The 17,467-nt window shown below is 44.3% G+C and overlaps 1 protein-coding gene across 2 annotated transcripts in view; it reads right to left on the bottom strand.

Annotated features, from left to right (window-relative positions):
• The window catches only part of immp2l (inner mitochondrial membrane peptidase subunit 2), a 205,012-nt gene that overhangs the window by 23,991 nt on the left and 163,554 nt on the right, over positions 1 to 17,467 (bottom strand). For both annotated transcript variants that reach the window (XM_080436703.1, XM_080436704.1), the window contains one exon: positions 12,176 to 12,241. In XM_080436703.1, coding sequence (XP_080292829.1) covers positions 12,176 to 12,241 — 66 coding nt within the window. The remainder of the gene's footprint in view (positions 1 to 12,175; positions 12,242 to 17,467) is intronic.

Here is a 17,467-nt window from a genome sequence, read left to right as displayed (position 1 = left end):
GTCCAAATCGACGCCGGACACGGCACTCCCTCGAATCATCAGCGACACACGCTGCGAGTTTGAAGTCAGTCGGTCGGACGGTTCTCGAGATACATGAACTACACACACACACACACACACACAGGCGGACTAAGATTTCCCGCATTTATAGTCGGATAGCAGATCTACAAGCTCACAATGTGTCGCCATGTGAAGCGTTGTGTAGATCTGTTATTTATTTATTTTTTAGGACCGTAGGCTGACAGGAAATGGGGAGAGAGATGGGGAGTGACATGCAGCAAAGGCCGTCGGGATCGGGACTCGAACCCGCGACACGCTGTCTGGACCGCTACGCCATGCGGCCCAGGCCAGATCTGCTATTTCTGGCACGCAACATCTTTGTACGGCTAAATATGACGATTGTAAATAGTTTTTTTTTTAGGCCTGTTGCTCTCTCTTACTGTGGTCTGTCTGCCTTTATTTGTGACTTTTTATGATATTCTCTGTTATTTTGCAGGTCTTTTCTGGCGCTGGTTGTTTGTTCATGTGTGTATCTTCATGTAGAGCTGCTCTAACGGCTCCATGTAAAAGGGATCATAGAATTCAAAGGGTTCATTCTCGTAAAAAAAATAAAGGTTCCATAAAAGTACAAAAAAATCAATGTGTCCTTTATCTTTTAAACACTGCAAGGTATTTGCCCCCCAAATGAAGCAAATCATCGCTTTAGGGCAGAAACCTTGTATCTCCATATATCAGCTTTATATGATGTAAAACATCTATATGATATAAATTAATGCCCTATTTCGTCATACAAGGGTGTCACACAAAAGTAGCTTTTGTAAATTTCCTTGTGAAGTGACACTGAAAGTGGTTAAGTGTGTCTATGGGTTTTTATAAATATTGAACCAATGAAAAGTATTAACAAGAGCTTGTACGTGACTAAATAATAACTAAATCATATTGGATCCGTTGGAACACAGGATCTTCTTTCTCATTTCCTGAAAAGTAACGGTGTTGGACATACGAGGTTTCCACCCGACCGCGACGAAAAATTATTGCTTTTCATGTATTCTGCAAAGCTTTCTCCGGGTGGTGAAAGTTGCAGAGGGCTTCGACTTGTGGGCTGTTGTTGTTGTTGTTGTTCTCTCTTTTTTCAGTCAATAAATTCATCTCCTGCGGCCGAATCAATATTTATGCATTCAAGGTCTCACAGCACAGCCTCTCTGGTGACCAGGGCTGGCTGGAACGATCACACAACACAAAATGGAATCTCAGACAAATTCTCATTTTAAAAGTCACCGCGGCCATAAGTCATGATGTTCCTCGGATGAATCATTAATCCGCGGTTCAAACAGCCCCCTCCTCCCCCCCCCCCCGCCCCCTCGAGTCCAGATAAATGATGATGTACACACCTCCCATCTTCCACCGTTAGAAGATGGAGAGTTGTCTGAAGCTGAAATGTTGAGGGTGGAGAGAAGTGTCAGGAGAAGCAGAAGGGGATAGATTAGATATAGGTTTCCGCGGTGAACTAATGTTTTTGTCCCCCTAGCCTCCCTCTTAAACCTGATTTATACTTATATTATCGTCTCTGTCGGGTGGAAACCTCATATGTCCAATATTGTCACTTATCCGGATTCAAAGTAAAAAATAGCAGATCTACAAGCTCGAAACGCGCCGCTTCGCGCCGCGTTTCGAGCCGCGTTTCGAGCCGCGTTTCGAGCCGCGTTTCGAGCCGCGTTTCGAGCTTGTAGATTTGCTATTTTGGATACTTTCGTGTGACCCTGTAGTATGATCAAGTAGGGCGTTAATTTGCAAAAAAACACGAAGTTAGCAACGATATATATTGATGTTTACATTACAGTATATGCGTACATACAGTATGCCTTCTGCACACTCAACCCCATACCTGCCTTAACACTCAGTACACAGTATACTGTACTGTACTGCGTACCCACTGCCCACCTGCCAGTGACGCTCCTACATCTGGCACACATCCCAGTTGGATAACACTGTGGAACTAGTTTAAGTCATTCTCCTGACCACCGCTTCAGCGCTGATCCAATCCCCCACACACGCACACACACACACACACACACACACGCACACGCACACGCACACGCACACACACACACACACACACACACACACACACACACACACACACGCAAACACACACACACACACACACACACACACGCCGCAGTACAGTTAACACTTCCACTCCGTTTTCCTGTGGTCAGGAGGGTTAGATTACAGCGGTGGGAGAGATTAATGTCCCACAGAGTATCTCTGTTTGGAGATGAATCTCCCAAATGGCCTCTATTTTCTGCTGCTGCAGGAGTGTGTGGGATGAGGGTGGGGGGGGGTGGGTGGGGGGGGGTGTAATTGGCTGCGAGAGAGGGGGCTCTCTTCCTGTGGCAGGGCATACTGTCCTATAGTCCAGTCAGTGGTGGTTCTCAACGTGGGGTCCGGGGACCACCAGGGGTCCCAAAAAGAAAAACAGCAGTAACGGCAGCAGTGTGCTCCAAGGGGCTCAGCATGGCAGAGCAGCAGCTGTTTAAATCCATCTGTCCTTCAGTCAAGAGCAGAGGATAATATAGGCTAAGTGGCCTGTTCCCTTCTCCATATGCAGCAACCTATCATTACCATTGTGATGCATACTGTACTGTCGCTGTCGGGCAGAAACCTTGTATCTCCATATTTTAACTTTTTATGTTTTCTTCGTTTTTATGTTTTCCCCCCAAAACACTGATTGAATCTGTAGCCTTCATCATCACAAAAGGCTTTTTCTTTTTGACATAAATATCATCAAATAAAATAGCAGGAAAAAATTATATAATTTTTATATCGTTTCGACACTGATATTGCATTCTTTAAGAGTCGATATTGCTGATACCCATATAATGACAGATTAATCATGCGTCCCTAATTTGTACAGTTGTTACGTCCTTACATGTGTTTTTAAAGTCATGCTCGTTCATTGCTAACACAGTATTATTACCTTTCATTACATTAATACACTGGTTAATACGCAAGGGATAATTGACGGCATGCGGTCGCTGTTGAGAAATAACCCCTGAGGTGAATTACACAGCTACTTAATAAATAAATAAATAAATTGACCCAAAAGTAACAACAAAAGAAAGTATTTCCTTGCTTAGGGTAATGAAATGACTCCATAAGTGTCCAGCGCAACACGGTCGCCTCGGAAAAGTGTTGATAAAATAGAACACATTTTCGATTACTGCATTGTCTATTTCTCGCTTCAAATGTTTTCAAGAAACATTCTTGAGAGCAATGTTTTGCTGTAAATGACATTGTGCATGACATTTTGAACATGGCTGCCGACCGTGTTGGATACGGCATAAAATCCAACAAGTGCTCTGAGCCTTTGATTAGACAGCACTGTCTGTTATCGAGCTCATCGGTCATTATTCAGAAATAACACACAGCTGAATTCAGTGATTGACCAAACAGAATCAAGCATTCAACCAAGCCGTGTAATAAATGTATATAAAAACCAACACTCAACAGATTTCCAATAGAATGTAAAGGGCATGTGAGTTGCTCAGTGGGCGCGGCAGGTGAATGCAGTGTACTCATTGACGTTGTGGAAAGGTCTGGTATACACGACCTCTGTCGCATGTCGCTCTCAATCTTTATCTCTCGCTCACCTTTTCACACACTCTCTCTCCCTATCTCTTGGTTTTTTTCTCCATTACTCACCAGTCTGTTATCCAATAAACCACAAAACGCCTTTTCACTCAAAAGTTCAATAATGTCAGATGCCATCATTCACACCATGTGCCTCTGCTAGAGATGTAGTATTGATGTCTTTGATGATAAATGACATCGTATTTGTTTTTGTTTTTGTTGTTTTTGAAGCACAGAGCCTTCACAAACATGCAGAAAATTGTCTTAATGAGGAACCCCGGCAACCAGTCCAAGACTATCCTAGTAGGAATAATGATTTTGTTTAAAAAAAAAAGGCCTCGTTCACTGCAAATTAGTTGACATTCTCTGACGGCAGTAGCCGATGTTTATCTGTTGTTGTGAGTGACGCATCACATTTGTGCTGGCTATGTTGTTGTTTTGGTTATCTGCAGCCTGCTGTACCAAGCTGCAGATTATGAACAGTTATTTTTTTTATAAAGAAGATGCATTTGTTTACCTGGCACAAACAAAGGGGAATTAATAACAACCATCTGTATCAGTATCGGCCCAAAATGTGCATATAAGTGTATAGTATAAAAGATATCGTTGCTGTCGGGCAGAAAACGAATTGTGTTTTTTCGTAAATGTAATGCCCTACTTCAAAAGTAGCAGATCTGCAAGCTCGTTTCGAGCAAAACTTTTGAATTTGAGTAACTGAGAAGTAACAGTTTTGGAAATATGAGGTTTCCACCTGACAGAGACGATATGTTATATAATTGACAATATAAGCATTAATTGACAGCGACATGTTCTAATCATAATACCGTTCCATTTGGTGCCGTTTTTGGTCTTGTGGGGAATTCACGCTCCAAACAAAGTCCTTTGATAAACAAAGAATGACCATCTGCTGTTTCTGTGCAGGTAGATTGAATATGCTGCTTTTGTTCTGTGCTGCTGCCCACAAACTTTATTCTATCGTTTGATCACCGTTCTTCCTGGCCAAAACCAGGGCCATTTGTGTTCAGTGGTTGGACCGCTCATGCCGGTCACCAGGCTGGCCATGGACTTTACTTTACCTTGTGGATGGCACCATCTACCAATAGAGATCATTTTGTTGTCCACTAATGTGTTCAATGACAAAATAAAACCATCCATCTGGATTTTGTGGCGGTAACTGTGAAAGTTATCGCCCTTTGTTGACTATTCAAACCTGACAATTGGAAATTACAATGCACTGATACTCTTTTGAAACTTAATGTCTTGAGAATCACCCTGCAGGACATGATAGAGAAAGTACATAGAAAGTAAAGTAGCCTATAGCGTGTCCACTATAGGGCAAGTTATCTCAAAGTGGTGTGCAGGGGCCCTCAGGGTTCCTTGATGGACCCTTACAGGTCTGTAACTCAGAGAGAGTACAGGTAGAGTAGGTGTTTGTGGCATTTTATTGCTGTTAATACTGCATATAGCCCTGTCGTCTAATTAAAGGCTTTCGAGTGTGCCTGAAGTTTGCCCATTTGATGGGACCCCTCTTCATCTATGATCCTTGTTTTGACTTCGTTAGCACCTCATCACCACCTGGACTAGAGTCGTCAACCCGGCGAACTCTAAGAAGCTCTCAGCTCGCCTTTGTTCTTGGAATTTGTACTCTCTCAGAGTTACGAGGGTCCTTGAAATTAAAAAAGGTTCTTAAAGTGGGGCCCGGAGAACCCCAGGGGTCCTTGAGGGGGTTCCAGAGGGTCCCCAGCTAAATGATTGATAGTTAGGAAATAGGAACCAAATGTACCCTTAAGGATAAGGATAATTCCTTTAACAGGTCCGTTCATGAAAGTCCTTGCGGTATTGTTTCCAATGAGGGCCTGTGAGCAATTAGGGGTTAAGAGTCTTGCTCAGGGACATATTTCATTTCATCGACACATTTGCTGGCCTGGCCTGGAATCGTACCTGGGGCAACCAGGGCCTCTGGCTCCCTAGGCGGGCTCACTAACCACTCAGCTATGGCCGCCCCATTAACTCTGTTAACTCTGTTAAGGGTACATGCCGTAACTCTGAGAGTGTACAAATGGAACGAAATGGACCCGTAAGGGTCCAGGTCCATTTCGTTCCATTTGTACACTCTCAGAGTTATGGTGGTCCGTGATCTAATGCAGGGGTTCTCAAAGTGTGGTCTGGGGACCCCCGGGGGTCCCTAAGTGGATTCCAGGGGGGTCCCCAGCAAAATTAGTTAATATACTGTATATCAAAATTAATGTAACCATTTTAACCCTATTTACCAGCTATTTTCAAAAAATATTTTTTTTTATATTACTTTTTTGAATATTTTTGACATGGTAACACCACAAATCTTGCATGGGGTCCTTGACACAAAACATTTTTCAGATGGGGGTCCGCGGCCAAATATAAATGCATGAATTTAGGGGTCCTTGACACAAAGACGTTTGAGAACCACTGGCATAGGGCACACATGTGCACATGGTACCACTTAGACTGTCCTCCGTCCTCTCCTGCGGGGGTCACATCCTTGGTGCCACGTCCCCTGCTGTTCACTGAGGGGACATTCATCTTGAGAAGTGGGCCTGAGCAGCCACACCCACACTGAGAGGCCATGCAGCCCCACTGGGATCCGCTGCCTCTTTTCAAGGACACTTCAGCAAGCCTGTACCTCAAAATTCTAATTATGTACAGTACTTGAGTAAATGTACTCTGTTACTTTCCACCACTGATCACAGAGCAGTAGCAGTTCTTCCCCCCCAAACCCCGCAAGGGTTTTTAGAATAATTGTAGTGGAGTAAACAAAATGTACAATATGTATCTCTGAGAGTAGAGTGGAGTAGTATTAAAAAAAATGGTGTAGCAAAAGTACCTCAAATTTTTATTTAAATGCAGTACTTGAGTATATCGTTGCAGGAACTATTTTTTCGTAAATTACTGCCCTACTTGATCATACTCACACAAACGTGTCACACAAAAGTATCAAAAATAGCAGATCTGCAAGGTCGAAACGCGGCGCGAAGCACACGTTTCGAGCCTGTCAATCTGCTATTTATAAAAAATAAAAAATATATATTTTTTTTTTCCCTACACCGTCGGGTGTCTAAGGAGTTATGACAGACAAGCACTTATGGACATCAGCACAGCGATTACACGCAGAATTCCGGACCTTTTTGCCGAAAACCTTCCACTCGGCTGGGTGGGGGGAGGGCTTCCCTTTGTTCCGGCTGGAACGAACCCGAGGCGGCGAAAGAGACGACCAGGACGACGAGGGACAAGAGCGGGTCTCCTCGTAAGAACAACAAAACGTGGATATAAACCTGCACTGCCTTCAATCCTGCTAGCGAACGTTAGATCTCTGTGTGAATCAAGAACAGTGACCACTATGGACGACTTACTGGCGCGCGTTAAATACAACACCGAGACGAGGAGCACGTCTATTGTTGTGCTAACAGAGACGTGGCTAACGGAGTTAGCATCTGATTCTTCCATCACTCCCCCTGGTTTCACCGTGTATAGGAAAGACAGAGACACTGTACTAAGCGGTAAGCAACGTGGGGGGGAGTTTGTGCCTTGATCAACAACAACTGGTGCAAAGATGTTAAAATCCTAGATAGTCACTGCTCACCAGACCTTGAACTTTTAATCATAGCCTGCCGTCCTTTCTACCTACCACGCGACTTCAGCATTGTGATTGTAGCCGTTGTTTACATTCATCCTGGAGCTAATAAGGACACAGCTATGAGGGAATTACACCAGGCGATCAGTGCACAAGAAAATCGCCACCCGGACTGCGCAGTCATCTGCCTAGGCGACTTCAACCGAACAGACTTAAAAAAGGTCTTTCCCAAATTCCACCAGCATGTCACCTGCAGCACCCGTGGTGACAATATTCTTGACCACTGCTACACGCCCTTCAAGGATGGATACAAAGCTCTCCACCGCCCACCGCTAGGAAGCTCTGACCACTACGCCATCCAGCTGCTACCTGCCTACAAACAGAGGCTAAAAAGGGAGCCGGTCATTGAGAAGGAAATCCGAATCTGGTCTGAGGACACAAACGCTATGCTACAATCCTGCTTCTACCAGACTGACTGGGGGATGTTTAAGAACGCCGCTGGGAATAACATCAACAAACTCTCAGACTCAGTCACTGGCTTTATCAGTAAGTGCATAGTGACATAGTCCCAAAAAAGACAGTTCGGATCTATCCCAATCAGAAACCATGGATGGACAGCGGAGTACGTGCACATCTGCATGAACGGGATGCTGGTTTCAAATCTGGCGACGTGGAAACGCGCAACACGACGCGTGCGGCCCTAAACAGCGCCATCAGGAAGGCGAAAAAGGCCTACACAAAAAAGATGCAAGACAAACTCAGCAATGGCGACATCAGGAGCACATGGCAGGCGGTACACACCTTGACAGACTGCAAAACAAGAACCAGAAGCGAGGTGAACCCGCCTGCTTCCCTCCCCAACGAACTGAACACTTTCTACGGCCGGTTTGAGATCAGCCCCAACCGCGGCAGCCAAGCGGGGCCATCAGCAGCACCAGCAGAGGAGAACTTTCTAACCATCTCGGAGAGAGAAGTGCGTACAGCCTTCGCACAGGTCAACATCCACAAGGCAGCCGGACCTGATGGGATTCCAGGCCGGGTCCTTAAGGCATGTGCAGACCAGCTGGCGGCTGTCTTCGCTGACATCTTTAACCTCTCCCTCTCCCAGGCTGTGGTCCCTGCAGGGTTCAAAATGTCAACCATTGTGCCCATTCCCAAAAAGGCCAAAGTGACATGCCTGAACGACTGGAGACCTGTCGCTCTCACCCCGATCGTCAGCAAGTGCTTCGAGAAACTGGTGAGGGAATACATCAGCTCCACGCTACCTGCCTCGCTGGATCCGTGGCAGTATGCATACCGCAAAAACAGATCCACCGACGACGCTATTGCCATGGCTCTCCACACCGTCCTCTCGCACATGGACAACAAGCTGCTGAAGGACAAATATGTACGTATGCTGTTCGTGGACTACAGCTCAGCATTCAACACCATTGTCCCAGCAATACTTGACAAAAAGCTCAGAGACCTAGGGCTACACCCAAGCATGTGCGACTGGATACAGGACTTCTTGTCCAACCGACATCAGGTGGTGAGAATGGGCAGCATCACATCCGACCCCCTGACCCTCAACACCGGAGCACCCCAGGGATGCGTGCTGAGCCCTCTCCTCTACTCCCTGTACACGTATGACTGCATAGCCACACATGTCTCCAACACCATCATAAAGTACGCGGACGACACGACAGTGATAGGCCGAATCGTCAACAACGACGAGTCTGACTATAGAGAGGAGATCAACTCACTGGCACTCTGGTGCCGGGAGAACAACCTCTCTCTTAACGTCGACAAGACCAAAGAACTGATCGTGGACTTCAGGAGGCCGCGGAGAGACCATGCGCCCATCCTCATCGACGGTGCTGCAGTGGAAAGGGTCAGCGAGTTCAAGTTCCTCGGAGTACACATCGAGGAGGACCTCAAATGGGAGATGCACACCACACACGTGAGGAAAAAGGCTCAGCAGCGACTGTACTGGCTCCGCCGCCTGAAGAAGCTCGGAGTAGGACATCGCATCCTCAGGCTGTATTACAACAGTTCTGTTGAAGGCTGTGTCACGGCCTGGTACGGGAACTGCACTGCCCGAGAAAAGATCAGCCTACAGCGAGTAGTGCGATCGGCAGAGCGGATAATGGGAATCGAGCTCCCAGCGCTCCAGGAACTGTACAAAAAGCAGTGCGTGGTCAAAGCCAAGCGCATCATCAAGGACAAGCACCACCCAAGTCACAGACTGTTCAAACCCCTACAACGACCGCGACCGGGCAAGGGGCTCTACCGCAGTATCAAGAGTTCCACCACCAGGTACTGGTGCAGTTTTAATCCGGCTGCTGTCAGAATGCTGAATGGGGCATAAGCCTGAATGAGGCATAGGCCTTGTTCAGCAGCCTGACAACAGGCGGTGCAGACTTTTTTGGCTCTTCCTGAACACACCTGTGGATTATACCAGGGACAATGACTTGGACTTAGCTCCCCCTCGGACACACCTGTGGACTACACCAGGTACAAATGACTTTTTGTTGCACTCCCTCATGGAGCTACTTGCGGATTATACTAGGGTCAGTCCACCCTAGGTGGACACGCACTGACCTTTTGCACCTTAATCCCATGTATAACGCACTGACTTTTTTTGTCTTTTTTATTGTGCTCTTTTCCTCTAAGCACCTTAACGTCCATATGTATATCATGCACAGTATAAGTATAACATGCACAGTATACATACATTGCTGCTATGCTCAGGCACCTTAGTTTTTTTTAGTTTTTTATTATCTCAGGTACTTTGTAAATATGTAGATAACTTGTCTGGCCTTCTGTTGCTCTCTTGTTTTGATCTCCTTCCCACTTGCCCCCCACCCCCTCTTCTTCTCCCCCCCCCCTCTTCTTTCTATGGAAACTAACGTTGCGATGGGAACGATGTACAAAAACGAATTTCACCCACTTTTTTACCTTGTAAACCTGTGATGTGACAATAAAACTGATTCTGATTCTGATTCTAATGTAAAAATTATATATTTGCACCCAAAAAACTGTTAGGAGCACGTTTCAGGCCATTTGGAGTCGATTGGTCGTGGTACTTTGCAGTGACACTATTTTGGGTCCATAACATTTCACTGAACTAGGATCGTTTCGAGCTTGTCGATCTGCTATTTTTGATATTTTTTTATTTGAATCCTGAAAAGTAACAGTTTTAACAGACATAATGAGGTTTCCATTGAGGTTTCTATTTTGTTATTTTCCACCACTGGTCGGCAAAATGTCTTTAAGACGCAAGGAGAGAGACAAGAGACCAACAACATCCCAGAGAAGCATTGATCGAAAGCAGCAGAGCCAAGGCTCAGGAGACTGATGAAGCTGAACACCTTTTCAGACAACTTTGCTGAAGCTGAATTTATTTACAGATGTACACAGTACTTCAGCTGCGGTAGAAATTCAATTGTGCATATATTTTTTGATGATCTGCAAAATACTTCTCTGCGTGCCTTTTCTTTTGCTCTATTGTCAGGATGTGTATTTGGAACGAAGAAATATTTTTTTCCCCCCACTGTGCTGAAAGGTATACAGTTTTGGAGATATGAGGTTTCCGCCACCAACAGTGATGATATCGTCTCTGTCGGGTGGAAACCTCCACCAAAAACTGTTTTCGAAAACAGCAAAAGTAGCAGATCTACAAGCTCGAAGCGTGAATCTGCTACTTTTGTGTGACGCTGTAGTTTGATCAAGTAAAATGTATTTACTTAAGTTCAGTACTTGAGTAAATGTACTTAGTACTTTACACCACTGTTTGTTAGTGCAGTGAAAAAGATGGGGGGGAAAAAAAGCGTATTTGCAAATCGCTAATTTGCATTTCCACCAGGGTTAAGATGCCTAACTTTCTTTAGGGTGAAAGATATCAGCCAAAGTACCCTAATAAATCCTACGTGGGTTTAAACAAACTACAGAGTGACAGCCAGTGTGTAAACAGACAGGTTGTAGAGGTGATCCCAGTGCTCTATTGATCGCACAGTCCATATATTGATCCTGCACAACTGCAACACCACAACTCATACACACTGCTGGAAGATGTGCTCTGATTACTAAGTAAAAGTAGCAATACCACAATTTAACCGAGTACTGTTTTTTATTTATTTTTGATATACAAATGTCAAGTTCCTGTTTAAAGATCCAGTCCGGGTTTTCTTCCCAATAAAAATAGTAAAATCAACAGGAAGTTGACATGTTTTATTTAAAAAAAAAGTGCAGGGTTTGGTGATGTTCTATACTGAGAGAATCAGGATTGTTTGCATTTGTTTTCAGGCTGAAAAAGAGCCCGCAGAGTGGTGTTGCCGACTCACACCTGGCTTAACAGATAGTGTAGGCCGAGCAGATCGTGTACTCACACCGTACAATGTAAGTCAATGAGGAGTATATTTTTAATTATCAATTGCTAGTCAATGGAGAAATATTTTTAGATTTCTTGCCCAGCTTTGTTGTTACATCATGGCAAGGTACAGTAACTTACTCAACCCAAACCTCTACCAAAGTGGTCTTGCCCGTTAAGTTAAAGTACAAAAGCACAGGCATCAAAATACGTATGCAAAAGTACTCATTATTCAGAATGCTCATTTCAGACCAATATATTGGACTATTTATTTATCATTAACCACTTATGCCCTATTTTATACTTGGGTTATTCCAAAATAAGTTGTGAGCTTACAGAGCAGGTGTTTTTGATTCATTATTAATCATCTACATCTGCAAAGTACCTTGAAATTGTAGTTAAGTACAGTACAGTACATAAGTAAACATACTCTACAGTACACTAATGGCCATCAGGTCTCTGCTGCATCATTAGGCAGATGCTGCATGTCTGATTTTGTTATAATTTGTTATAATTTGTTGCAATGTGTTGAGCACAGCGGGGACGAGAGACATAGAGAGACAGATCGAGAGAGAGAGAGTACGTACTTGATATAATCTCCTTCCAGAGCAATGACCCTCTTGATGATCTTCTGCTGGGGGTTCTTGGGTGACCTGAGGGCACAAGAAACATTATATGAGTTTATATAAACATGAAGCACCGACACCAGGCCTGTAATGCTTATTACATAATTGCCCCGATCCCAATTATTTGAGCTAAATCGCAACTATCCAACTATAAATGCACAGAATCTTTACTATGAGTGTGTGTGTGTGAGTGAGTGAGTGTCTCACAACAAAGCACATCTCACTTTCAAGCTTCATGAAGCATTGATTGATTGATTGAATACTTTATTAATAGTACTTATATAATAATGCTTTATATTCTTTATACAGTAGTGAGACCACAAACTGCAGTTTGTTCACGGTTGCCTTCAAAGCATTGGGGAATAAAACAAGAGACGCCAGCGCTTATATGAACACTCACACATCCAAAAAAGGATAACACAAAAAGCTTGTTTGAATTGTGGTCCTGGATGACTAGTGCAATATGGGAGTTAACGGCATGGACCCCTAGTCTACAAACTACAGGGTGAACAGTCACTTACTGTAAGCAGAATGCAAATAAATCTATTTAGTGCCAACATCAAACCTAGCATCTGTCTAAACCAGTGGTTCTCAAACTTTTTCATGTCAAGGACCCACAAATAGACACTTATTAGCCCGCGGACCCCGATTTGAAAAGATATGCCAAGGAGCCCAATAAGAGACGATTTTTACGTCTCTAGCAGTGTTTTTTTTTTTTTCATTTCAAGGACCCCCAGTTTGACATGCATTAGGCTACGGACCCCCATGTAATGGCATTTCTATATCTGGGACCCCAATTTATATTGTAAAATCAATGTTAATTTAACCCTGAGAGTGTACACTCTCTGAGTTACAGACCCATAAGGGTCCATTTGGTTCCTAACAATCTATCATTTAGCTGGGGACCCCCTGGAACTCCCTCAAGGACCCCTGGGGGTGCCCGGACCCCACTTTGAGAACCAATGGTCTAAACAACATGCTAAATAACGTTCATAGCATTCTTGCTCGAGCAAACAGTATACAGGATGTCTATCTAAGTAACATATCGCTGTTGTCAGGCAGAAACTTCCTATCTCCATATTTCAACTTTTAATGTTTTTTTTTGTTTTGTTTCATAAATTAATGCCCTACTTCGTCGTACAAGAGAGTGTCACACTAAAGTAGCGAAACTAGCTGATCTACAAGCTCACAATAAAATTAACACAGAAAATGAACGGAAGTATCCATTCACCTATTCAACCACATGAACCATGGTGTCCCTATATTCTGGCCTCATACATATCAAACTGGGGGTCCTTGACATGAAAAGAGGTTGAGAATCAGTGATGTACTGTAGGGCCTCTTCTCAAATGGAGAGACCCTCTTCATTAATGCTGGAAAGACAGACTGCACTGAGAGCAGGATAGAACAAGGAGCCTTTGCAGTGTTGCCAGATTTTGTGAGAGAAATAAGCAACCAGGTCTATGAAAACAAGCCCAAAAGAAGCGACTAGGCCACACAACACTTTAAACCTATATGTATCGTATATTTGAAAATACGCCTTGTGAGCTTGCAGATCTGCTCTTTTAAAAAAAAGTGCAAAATGTGGAATATATAACACAAATCTGGTAAGGGGGCACAAATTATAATTTCAAGATGGGGGTCTGTGGACAAATACACATTCATTTATTTGACATTGACATGAAAAGGTTTGAGAACCACTGGTTTAAACAATAACAAAAAAAAATTGGAAGCAAGCCCAAATAAGCAACTACACTTTAAAAACAAGCTCAAAGTCGCTTATAATAAGCAGACATGGCAACATTGCTAAGAGCAGGATAGAGCAGGGATAGGGAGGGTTTAGGCCTTTAGGGAACCAGTCCTCATCTTCACTTCATATCCCTCTCTCTCTCTCTCTCTCTCTCAGTTTCTCAGCAGGTGTGCTTCAGCACGCCACAGGGGACTGCCAACACTGCAGCAGTGGGATCCAGCACCCAACTGGAAGAAGTGCACCATTTCATAAGCAATTTCATAAGCCCGTCGTAACATTCTCTTCATAACATGAGCCATGAGCGTGTGTCCCTATTCTGGGCAACTGTATGTCGTAATAGGCGAATGCTTGGCAAGAATAGGCGAACGTTTGACGAAAATAGCCGGTCTAGATCTGCAAGTTTTGCGGAAAAAGGATGGGACCAAGTGTAGACCCCTGGGGGACCCCGGTTAACGCAGTATATAGGGGTTTTATAAGTGTTTAACGTTGTCCCCAAGTCATACAATTCCACAGGGGCCACGCCGGTGACCTTCATCATGAATGTATATGGGATATCTTGGCAAGGGAGAGAAAAAATCTTTAGGGGTGCCACACATAATGGCATTATAAAAAAAGAAAATATATTATTTAACAAAATAATCATTTAATAATCTATCAATATTTTGGGCCTATCATTATAGCTAAACTCTTTATCATCATTGACATTGAGGTAGCAGCTCTCAAACGCAAAAAGACAAGACAACATAAAAAAGTACATATTAAAAAAACGGTTTAAACATACATTAAAAGCTATGAAAACCGACACCATATATTCGTCTCTGTCGGGTTGAAACCTCCAATGTACAAAACTGTTACTTTTCAGAATTCAAATTCAAAAATAGTAGCAGATCTACCAGCTTAAAATGAGCCGTGAGGTCTAGTATGATCGTGCGTCGTGAGCTCTAGTATGATCAAGTAGGCATTTATTTACGAAAAAACCAAAAAAGTTAAAATCTGGAGATAAGGGGTTTTCTGCCGGACAACAACAATATATTGCACAGTCAGTCCATATAGTGCACATCTGTCCAGTCACTTTGAAGAGAAACATTCAGTTTGTCGTGGGGCCAGCGGGGTGCCAACAGCACCAGCGGTGTGTAAGCTGTGAGTGTGTGTGTGTGTGTGTGTGTGTGTGTGTGTGGTGTGTGTGTGTGTGTGTGTGTGTGTATGAGCTGTGAGAGTCTCACTGCATGAGGAAGTTCAGTAGCGAGACCACAAACTGCAGTTTGTTCACTGTTGCCTTCAAAGCACTGGGGAATAAAACAAGAGACGCCAGCGCTTATAAGAACACTCTCACATCCATTCTCTGTCTGTCTTTACACACACACTATGTACATAATTTGCTCACACACACACACACACACTATGTACATAATTCTCTCTCTCTCTCTCTCTCTCTCTCTCTCTCTCTCTCTCTCTCTCTCTCTCTCTCTCTCTCTCTCTCTCTCTCTCTCTCTCTCTCTCTCTCTCTCTCTCTCTCTCTCTCTCTCTCTCTCTCTCTCTCTCTCTCTCTCTCTCTCTCTCTCTCTCGTCCCTGTCCCTCCTCCTCTTCTTTCTACCTAGGCGATACAGGGGGATCATGGCTGATTGACAGCTCGCTCAGCCAATCAGAACCGCCGGCAGCTCGGAGAAACTGAGCCCCTCGAGCTGAACAGTGATTGGGCTGTCTCTGGGGAGGCTTGTGTGTGTGTGTGTGTGTGTGTGTGTGTGTGTGTGTGTGTGTGTGTGTGTGTGTGTGTGTGTGTGTGTGTGTGTGTGTGTGTGTGTGTGTGTGTGTGTGTGTGTTTGTATTACTATACTGGTGAGGGCTAAAATGTCCCCACAAGTATTCCCCCACAGAATTTGAGAAATAGACACATTGTGAGGAGAATTTCCGCCCAACAGAAATAGTTGTTTTCTGGTTAAAAATACTATTTAGAATTAGGCATTTGCATTTAGGAAAAGATTCAGGTTGTGATTAGGATTAGACATTTAGAGGTTAGGTTTAGGGGTTAGGGTTAGAGTTATTCTTGATATATCCTTGGGTCGCGCGCAGGTGGCGTGCACCAGAAATAGCCAAGCTTGTAGATCGGCTTTTACAAAAACATTTATCCAAAATGACATTCATAGAATTGCTGTTCTGAAATGTTGATGTCTTTACAAGTATAGTAATACAATGTGTGTGTGTGTGTGTGTGTGTGTGTGTGTGTTGGCAGCAGCAGGAGCAGAGTGATGGCTCAGTGATCTCCTCTGTAACCACAGACAGCAGAGAGACAAAAAGGACATTTCTTAGACGAAAAACGCTGCCCGCCCTGCTGTTATGTATGGAGCATTTTATAACTCACGCACACACACACACACACACACACACACACACACACACACACACACACACACACACACACACACACACGTTGGTGTTCCTATACGTGTGAGGACACAAACATTTTAGGAAGGCAGTTTTATGAATGACATGTTTTACATTAGTTGAAGCCTAACGCCTAAACCTATTTTCGGTGCAGACATGTTTGTATATACTGTAAATCAGGTATTTCTCCAGTTCTGCTATACTGGACGTTTGCTCCTCACAAGTATAGCAAGACACACGCACACACACACACACACACACACACACACACACACACACCACACACACACACACACACACACACACACACACACACACACACACACACACACACACACACACACACACACACACACACACACACACACACACACACACAAAACTCTCTCTCTCTCTCTCTTCAGTCTATCTTTCTTTTACACACATATCGAAGGTGAAGGTGGATTCATAATCAGAGAGCTACTCATTTGTTCCTCTCTCTCTCTCTCTCTCTCTCTCTCCCTCCCTCCCTCTTCCTCTCACACACTCTTCCCTCCCTCACTCACTCAGTAGCACTGTGTGCTGCAGCGAAAGGAAGAGAGGAGAAGGAAAAAAAAGCAGGGGGGGAGGTAAACGCATTCTTGGAAATAGACTGGAGAGGGATATAGAGAGAAAAAAAAAAAAACACATCCCTTCTTCTTCCCACCACATCCCACCACCACCACCACGTCAGTGACTGCTAGACTCGCTGGCTGTACGGCGCTACATTACAGCACAGTGCATAGAGCCGGGGGAGCCAGGCAACGCACAGCATGTTGTCGCCCGCTCATGCCGCAGCTATGCCAGGAATATGTGCCTCTCCGCTACAGCCCGCCGCTCCACCACCGCTCAGGATGAGAGGCTGAGCATCACTCCTACCGGTGAGTGTTTCCATCTCTGGAATGGATGACTCATGTATGTCTGTCTCTGTGTGTGTGTGTGTGTGTTGTGTGTGTGTGTGTGTGTGTGTGTGTGTGTGTGTGTGTGTGTACGTACGTGTGTGCATGTACGTGTGTGCATGTGTGTGTAGTATATCTTTATATCTATATTATTTGTGTGTGTGTGTGTGTGTGTCTTGGTTGCTTGGAGTGTGTGCCACTTG

This window comes from Gymnoscopelus braueri (assembly GCF_963280865.1).
Source record: "Gymnoscopelus braueri genome assembly, chromosome: 9".
NCBI classification, from domain to species: Eukaryota; Metazoa; Chordata; class Actinopteri; order Myctophiformes; family Myctophidae; genus Gymnoscopelus; species Gymnoscopelus braueri.
Note: the sequence above shows the minus strand (reverse complement) of the source record. Positions and strands in the feature narration are given on the sequence as shown.